Genomic DNA, 9,112 nt, shown 5'->3' with positions numbered 1-9,112 from the left:
AACTGGTGTGGAAGTGCTTTCTCCCAGACACCATGTGATTCCTGCACAGTTTCTCTACACATCTGCTCCCTTCGCAAGTATCATTTCTGCTGCTAGATCCTCCTTCCATTCAAAGGACCACCGATGATGGATCGCTGGATGCCTGGACACCACAGCCTCCTGTCATGGTGGCCCAAGCAATGTGAAATGAAAAAGGCCAGTAGTTTCTCTCATATTGGGCATCAAGGACTGATGAGCTTCCTGTGACCAAACTAGGCATAGCTCTTTGCTTCATGCAAAGCACCCTCAGTGCAGCAGACCAAATCGGGGGTGTGAAAAATGAGGCACCTTGCAACCAGAACAAAACAAAAAACCAAGAAAGCAACACAGCTGTTGGGTTTCTTTTTTTCTTGTCTTTTAAATCATGTTAAAAATGGGCAAGCTGAGTCAAGCTTCCTTGATGGCAGAGCTGTGGGGTGGGGAATGTAGTGGGAGGCATAAAAAAAAAACAAATCCCAAAACAAAGCCAAAATCAATTACAAGATATAAGTATAGCTATTTGGTCTCTAGTTCTCTACCATCAGTTTTCAGATTGGTGAATCATCTACCTTTCCAGCAGCACAAAATGATCCTGGAGAGGTTTCTGAGTAATACAAACCATGTGATGGGTCCCTTTGCTTTCTCCCTACCACGTAAGGAACAGTCCTTCACCTTTCACCCCAAACTTGCTAGAAGGTATAAGAAACACTCCTCCCTTTTGTAATTACAGATCCTTCAGCCTTTGTTTTTTATAGAAAGCTTTGAGCTGAAATTCTGCATTGTGGATATATTGTGGGGATTACATATATATACATATATATATGAAATGTTTATATATATATACACATATATATGTATTTGTCCCCACCTTCCCCCCCTCCCCCCCCCCCCCCCCCCCCCCGCTCCATTCTGTCACTTCTTTGCTAGAGGGAGGGAAAACGTCAACATCGGTCTATTGCAGAGGTTTGTCACATTTATTTTTCTCCTCCCTGGAGCACTTAGGTGATTGGTTTTGGTCCATATTCCAGCAGTTAATAGCCACTCGCAGGACTCGTTGTGAGCCCAAGCTATTTTGGGATGGTATCCCAGCCCACACGTGAAGGGTGACTCCTCTTCATTTGACAGATATGTGTGGTAAATTCTTTTGGTAGCTTCAACACTTTTCCCAGTGGTAGCACATGTAAATTGATCCAAGCAAACTGGAACCTTTGAGCAAATCCCTTCTGTGATGCTATTGTTTTATGCGGTGTTATGTCATGAGACTTGCACAGAAAATGAGCGCTCTATTTCCATAGGAAAGCCTTCCAAAAAAAAAAAGCATAATCTGACGTCTTGTCCTATGTGAGATAAGGAAAGTCGAACTGCATGTTTATTAGGGAAAAAAACCAACAAAAAACCCCCAAAACTGAAACAAACCAAAAAGAAAGAAAGAACTCAAGGGAGACTTTGTAGGAACAATGAAGTAGTGCATAAGTCCAGGCTTTCTCCCCTTTAATTTTCTGCCAGCACCACTTCTGCCTGTTAGTTTGTTTTGTTAAGGTGCTTCAGGTCCTGTGTGGTCTTCAAGCTAAGCGGCAACCCCAAGTACTGCTTCTGTGTTGTTGCTTCCCCTCCCAAACCGTGCCAGCCATCTGGGCAGATGTTTCTCCCATGGACCCACAGAGGCGGTGCACCAGTTCCCCTTCAGCACTCATCTTCTTGGTATATTTGTTCATCCAGTTCCTGGGATTCAAGGTGCTCGAGGCGGTCTGTTCGGCCACTCATAATCTCATCTGGGGTCTTCATGAACCTGCAAAACAGAGAAACAAGCGTATTTCCCAGTGGTCTCAGCTTTTACCTTCATCAAGACATTGAGGCCCCTAGGCTCTACAGCTCCCCAAATCATCTTTGCTGTATCCTCCCAAAGCTTAGTATTCCCCAGCATCTCCCCAGCCTACTGGTGTCTTCCTTTCTCCATACCTTGAAAGGAAACCAAAAAAATCACAGGCATTTACCCCTGCTCTTTGAAAGTCCAAATTTGAACCAAAGCCCATAGTCTTTTCCAAAGAACAATATTTACTTCTTCTCCCCCCTCATATTGTTTGCTGTTGTCATGTGGGATGAGGGTATGCCACAGGTACACTCATTTATGGTGTCTGGTGACAGAAACATTAAAAATGTTTATGGCCAGCATATTTCAAAGCAAAAGCAGTTGCAAGGCATGGAGAGACAGAGGGCTACTGGTTTGTGCAGGCTTGTGTGTAGGTGAGTGAAGAGGAATGAAACACCAAAGGAACAGTGGCGGAAAAAGCCAAGGACCAAGTCAGAACAAGTTCTGGGAAATGGAAAAAGCCCTGAAACCAAAAGCTTTTGGGCTAGGGAACTGTGAGCGAAGACTGTCTCTTCCTGTGTGATTGTAGCGATTGTAATTGTAATGAAGCAGCATCCTCTGTAAATGAATGCCACGGCTTCCAGCACTAATGTTTTGATGCAGTAAGTCTGCAGGGGGCTAGAAACAGAAACTGCCTCTGGGGAGGCATGGCAGCAGTAGGAAATGGGAAGGACATCCACCAGCCTGCAGATCAAGTCTACAGTCTTGATCTTTGCCAGGATGCTTTTGTGTACTACTGCACAGAGATAGCACAGAAAAGCTCTGCTTTTTCTTTCTGAATTTAATGGCGTAGGAAGAGAGAGTGGCACAGGAAGGATGAAACCCTAGTTTAAACACAAATCACTTTCCTAACTCGTAAGTACTTCTGGAGAAATTATGATGAAAGATGTTTATGCTGGAAGTGTTACAGAATTTTACAGTCTTTCATTAATGATGTACTGGCTAACATTCAGCAGTACAAAATAAGTTAATCAGAGGAGCTGATTTTATTTCAGGTTGATGATATACTCAGTATCCTTGCCCCAGTGAAAACAAAACCAACTGACAGGAGCCTCGTTACTGTCATTGACCCAGAAAAATCACTGCTGGAGCTAGTGGGCAAGACTTGCCTCCTCTTCTGCCTCTGAGGTTATAAAGCTGAGGGCTTTCTGTCTGAAAAATCTGAAGTCTCCCAGCAAATGCATTGCACAGCCTGGAACTAACCTTTTGCCACCCCTTCTAATTTTGGAAATCATGTGCACATATGCATTTAGGGGAGAAAAAAAAAAAAGAGCTGTGACTCACTGCTGTGTCACTCCCATTTGTATGCTGGAAGAACACTGCTGATATAAATGGTGTTACAGTGGTGAAAAACTAGCATACAGAAGTGGTGAATCAGTCCCTGGCTACACAGTGAATACACACCAAAGCCTAAGGGCCAGACTGTGCCCTGATTTAAACCCTGTGCTTGTCTTGTTGGTCTTGCATGAGGATGAAATCCAAATAGAGAGTGATCGCACTGCTCTGCCTACCTTCTCTCTGCTCTGCTTCCTAAACCAGGTGGGAAATGGGCTGATGTGAACTGTACGACAGTACTTTGGGTATTCTTTCTGCGTTTTAAGTCAAGGAACTCAAAGCAAGGGTATCTGTAATAGCATTTGATTAAATTTCAAAAAACGACCCAGAACTACAAGCTAATGAAGAAGCAGTATCTGTGACCTCTTTTGTTGCAGAAGACTCTCAGGCAACCTATTAGAAATCCATCTCTGACTCCATTTTACTTAAAGCTCTGTACAGATATCTGCAGATGACAATTGACTGCATGTTACTTATAAAGTCACATTTCCTATTATTTCTGTGCTTGCAAGAAATAGCCAAGAAAGGCACATTAATGGCTTGATTTTTTGCAGCTGTTCTTTTTCTCTTCAGATATAAATAGGTCTAAGAAAACAACATCAATAAGTTTTTATTGGGAATTGTGCAAAAAATGCTTTGTTGTGTTTTTTTCTAGTTTCCGAAGGAAATGAGGTTTATATGCTCATGTTTTATGCTCCCTGGTGACCTTTGAATCTGTTGGTCAATTTTGGGCCAGTCTGACAGAGGAACTGAGGTCTCCAAGGGTACTGAGTTTGTACAGTTTTGAGAAAATAGGCAGCCTGGTTGAGAAGAGATGGACTCCTGTTTTGTTTGTGCCCCCACTGAAGGAGAGGCTCTAAGATAAGCACATTCACTGTTCAGCATCAAAGAATTCTCCCGGGGTAGTGCAGTCTTCACACAAGGCCATAGCAATCCAGGTTCCCTTGGTACTGCTGCTGATGGAGCAACTTTGCTTTAACTTTCCGCAAAAAAAAAAAAAATTAAAACCACGCAGTTGATTTTGCCTTTGATTCCTTCTTCCCTTCACTCTCCTTCCCCCATCTAAGTCTCCTTCTAAGAGCTGACATAAACAAGACATTCCACAGAAACCTTTTCAGCTGTAGATAGTTTGAGTGCTAATGCAGTTCTGTTAGCTATTTAAGAAAACAAACTCCAAGACTGCCTTCCTATTGATATCATTTCCAAGCACATTACTAGATCCAGACCACTGACATCAAAGCAGTCTTTGGTCTAAGTTCAGTGCTCTGTGGGTCAGACATATGCACTAGGATTCGCTGGTCTTGTCTGAAGAGAACTGGAGTGCTCTTGCTCTCTGCCAGCCACGATCAAGCTTGTACAAGTAGCTCCCTGCTTTAACACTGTTTCAGGCACACTATTTCCTAAATTCTTGGTTGTATCATCCAGTCCTTGCGTTAGGTTTTATGAACAGCTCTTGCAGGTCCCTCTCTTCCTTGAAGGCAGCACCACCAAAAACATGGTTCATCAGCACTTCTCTTTTGTGATGCTGATACACTTGAGGAAATGCCTGATCCCTGCTTAGCCTTCACTGGCAGCTATGTTTGAGAAGTCAATTTGGAGGGTGTTTTCCAGCAGTTAGGCTGAGATCATGTATCATTTAGCTAAGGTCTTAAACAATGGCACAGCCTACTTGAAGTGAGTGAAAAGACTTCTATTGACTCCACTGATCATTGAAACAGGCCTGTATTTTTGTAAATTGGTGCAGTTGCCTTGAAAGCTGGGAAGCACTGGTCTAGACAGCCTTTACAAATGTATGCCCATTGTCACCTGTGTTATAGCTGTGCCAATGAAGTATCCCACACAGGATTCCATCCTCCATTGTAGAAAGGAATGGCAAAGAAAAGAAAAAATTACCTGAACAAAAGCCTTTGTCCTGGCTCCTTCCGGATAATATTTAGTTTGTAGTAGTGGCGTAGGGCTCTGGACATTTTCTCATAAGTCATATTTGTTCTGTTCTGTTTTTTTCAAAAGAAAAAGGAAAAACGTGGTGAGATGATTCATTAAAACCTTCCTAAGCCCCCAAAGGAGTTGCAGAACTATCACAGCTAGCTAAAGTAACCAAGTCAGTTCAAGAAATTACATGTTCCACTCTTCTGCTGTTTGCAGGCCCATCCTGCCCCTCCAGCCCTCATCACCAAATTTTTATGGGTCTCTTCATTCAGGGCAATTTAAGCAAGAAAGTCTAACAAAAATTCCAAGTGAGGTTTTTCTACAGTTTCTTGGATCATAGATAACAAAAGGTTTCATCAACCACAAGAGGAGACATCAGATGGAGGGAGATGCTCATGTCAAGTGGGATGTGACAGGCCTGTTCTTAATGAGACCACTTTTTGTAAAAGTGCAAGAACAGTGGCTAATAGACTGAATCTGTCAGCAGTCCCTGCTAAGAGCACTGTTCCTCTGGGATTCCCCTCCATTAACTAGTTAATGCTTACAGAGCACTGTGGAGATTGAGAACCTGTTTTTCCTCTTGTTATACAGGTGTAAATCAAGAAGCCCATTAGGTTGTAGATCTGCTTTTATGACAGAGCCTTTGCTTCATTCTGGGAGTTGCTGTCCCCAAAGGCCATAGCCAGAGCATTGCAGGGTAACAGAGGTATGGCCCTGCTGAAGCTGAGTGTCACAAGGCAGAACTGATGGGCACTGGCAGAGCTGTATGTGGGCAGCCCCCATAGTACTGACTTGGGATAGCAGGATCAGTCCCTTAGGCTACGTCTACATGAAGAGCTTTTTTCTGGTACAAGGAGCACTGGTTACTATGCTGGCAAAGAAACTCCCAGCAGAGAGACAACTATACTGGCAAAGCTGTGTTTTGCACGAGTATAAAGCAGCCGCCTTGCCATGGGCAAAACATGCCAAACTAGTGGAAGCATGCTTTTGCTCTCTGAGCCTCCACGTTAGGAGTTTGGCTTGGCGCAGCTGTCAGTCCAATATCAGGCGGAAGGCTGTAGTGTTGACCTGGCTTTATTAAATGAGACTGATCTGCCTGTCTAAAATGCCCCCTAAGAGCAGACCTCCTCTGCCTGCCCTGACTGCAACAGCTCTGCTAAGGAAGGCCGCATAAAGAGCTCCTGTGGCAATTAAACACTACCAATGACAATGTGTTCCCTGCAAAATCTAGACTATGCTCATTGGGAAGCCCCCTGAAACACCATGTGTGTTTTTTCCATTTCTTATATGCTAAAAGGCCACTGTGTTTCCCCAGTATCTTCAGTTTTAGACACCCAACGTGAGATGTGATGGCATTAGCATGGAGGTTGGGTAAGGGCAGAACTCGCCATTCCCAGTGTTGCAGCCCAAGACCTCCAAGACAGATGCTCTTGTAAGCAATGAGTCACATGAGGAGATCTTGACCTTATCAAGATTATAGCCCATGTATACTCATATACAGAATCACAGAATGGTTGAGGTCAGAAGGCACCTCTGGAGATCACCTGGTCCAGCCCCTCTGCTCAAAGCAGAGTCAACCAGAGATGGTTGCCTAGGACTGTGTGCAGTTGGGTCCACAGTCTCCTCTGGGCAACCTGCTCTACTGTCTGACCATCTTCCTAGTAAAACAGTCCCACAGCTGGGGTCTCATGAAATGTAACAAGGGGCCATGTAAAGTCCCTCGCTTCCCAACATCATTCCTCCCCAGGTGGAGGACTTTACATGGCCCCTTGTTAAGTTTCATGAAATTCCCATTAGCCCATTTCTCCACCATGTCCAGGTCCCTCTGGATGGCAGCACAACCCTCTCTGGTGTATCAGTCACTCCTCCCGGTTTTGTATTATCTGAGAACTTGCCGAGGGTGTGCTCTGTCCCATCATCCAGGTCATCAATGAACATGTTAAACAGTATTGGCCCCAGAATCAATCCCCGGAGTAACATCACTAGCGACTGGATTTTGTGTACATTGATCACTATCTTTTCAGCCCAGCAGTTCAGCTAGTTTTCAGTCTACCTCACTATGTTCTTGTCTAGGTCATACTTAATTAGTTTGTCTATGAGGATATTATGCAAAACAGTCTGAAAAGCCTTTCTAAAATCAAGATAAGCTACATCCACCGTTCTCCCTGCATCCACCGAGCTAATCATTTCATCGTAGATGGATATCATGGTGGTCATGCATCATTTCCCTTTTGTAAATCCATGCTGGCTACTCATATATTCGTATGAATATACTCATATGCATATACTCATATAGATATATCTATACATACTCAGCCCCAAACTGCAAAAATTACCCTCTTAAAAGGAAATACATAATCCTGCAGCATTTGCTGTCTGTCACAGGACAGCATGTGAAATCTGAATGTTGGTGCAGACAGGAACACAGACAGAAAGCTCCTGCTCAGATGTGGTATACAGCTCCTTGTAGACCACATCTAACCAGAACATCCTTAAGCATCAGGTTTTGGGAAGAAATTAGATGCTGCAAGAGAGAAGGACCGTTAATTCTTGCGCTCCTTGTAATTTTATAATTAAATGCATTTATAACTCAATGCCTTTAAACCAAACCAACAGGTTCTCTACATGAAGGATAGGTTTTAGTGCTTGAGGCTGGATGCTTTATATTTCTAATGTGCTTAGAATGAAAGATTACAACTTTCCAGCAGTAGTTTATATGCACATGCTTTCTTCCTTTCCCCTGTTTATAAGTGAATCCTGTGAAGCTACAAGAAGTGAAGTGCCGCAGGAGGAAAACTGCATTGCTTCCTTACCTTGTGGTTTCCCCACAGCCGGGCCAGCCCGTTGGGATCCACTATCCGAAATATTTTGGATTCCTTATCTTCCCATCGGATGAAATTTTCGTACCGGCTGTCAGAAAGCAGCTGATAAACATAATCCCAAAGCAACCTACAGTCTGTGAAGAGAGGAGCAAGAAAATAGTGACTTTTTTTTCCTTGGGGTTAATTCTGGACTCTTTTGGGTGGATGTGTAGCAAAAGGACAGTTGGGATCAGGCTGAAACAGCTGCTACAATCTGAAATGCAAATGGCTTGGTTGGTATTGACTAATGTTTGCAAAATGTACTGGAATATACAGCCTCTTCTGATGCATCCTAGTCCTTCTGACACTGACTGAGCATCTTGATCACATTAAAAGCTGTGTGAGATGACCTGCTGATCTCAGTTGTGTGTTTATTGTTGTACTGATGCACGTAAAACTACCGCTGTTGGTCCTGATGCTGTTGCTGGCTGTTTCAGTGGGGAAATCAAGAATCCTGTAACCTTCTCTCCCTGCTGAAGGCTGCCCCTTTCTGTGCTAACATGAGGGGTCTAAAGCATGGGCAATGGTACAGCTTTCCTTTGTATATTCCATGTGATATAAAATTGACAACTTCTACCATTCTTGAATTTGCTTTTTGTTTTATTTTTTAAGGTTCCTGGCAAAAAACCCCAACCAAGTATTATAATTACTTGAGTACTATTGAGAGGTTAAATACTTTCTATTTGGATAATTGAATTCAAATTTCCTCTTGGCAAACACTCCTTAGGTCGCTAATTAAAGGTCTAACAGATACTTAGGTTTTAGTTTAGTGTTTTTCAGTTTCATGGCAGTCTCTTGAGACCGAGGAAGCCAAGAGCTGAGCTGCTCCTACTTCCTGCTTGCAATGTGTGTGTGCGCAGCACACCATAATAGCAGGCAACTATGAAATACGGAAAGTGAATTGCACAGAGCTGGGGGTTCTGCTGCTGTCAGAAACAACAGAGGTTTTATAGCTCAACTGTCCAGATCCCTAGGATGGCCGTACAGTTGCATTTTACTTTGAAAGCAAACCCAGTCTCTGAGAGATGGCTTGTTAAGAGTGGTTAAAGGGCAGGCAACCAAAGACATCTAGCCTCTAGGTGCTAAAATGGATTCTTGT

General features: G+C 43.4%; 1 protein-coding gene across 8 annotated transcripts in view; it reads right to left on the bottom strand.

Annotated features, from left to right (window-relative positions):
* Positions 1-969: 969 nt before the first annotated feature.
* ETV6 (ETS variant transcription factor 6) overlaps positions 970-9,112 on the bottom strand; it is a 138,663-nt gene continuing 130,520 nt past the window's right edge. For all 8 annotated transcript variants that reach the window (XM_049821539.1, XM_049821538.1, XM_049821540.1 and 5 more), the window contains 3 exons: positions 7,966-8,108; positions 5,117-5,217; positions 970-1,807 (listed from right to left, as the gene is read on the bottom strand). In XM_049821539.1, coding sequence (XP_049677496.1) covers positions 1,702-1,807; positions 5,117-5,217; positions 7,966-8,108 — 350 coding nt within the window. In that variant the 3' untranslated portion in view covers positions 970-1,701. The remainder of the gene's footprint in view (positions 1,808-5,116; positions 5,218-7,965; positions 8,109-9,112) is intronic.

This window comes from Accipiter gentilis, chromosome 18, assembly GCF_929443795.1.
Source record: "Accipiter gentilis chromosome 18, bAccGen1.1, whole genome shotgun sequence".
NCBI classification, from domain to species: Eukaryota; Metazoa; Chordata; class Aves; order Accipitriformes; family Accipitridae; genus Astur; species Astur gentilis.
This window is presented reverse-complemented; position numbering and strand designations above follow the sequence as displayed.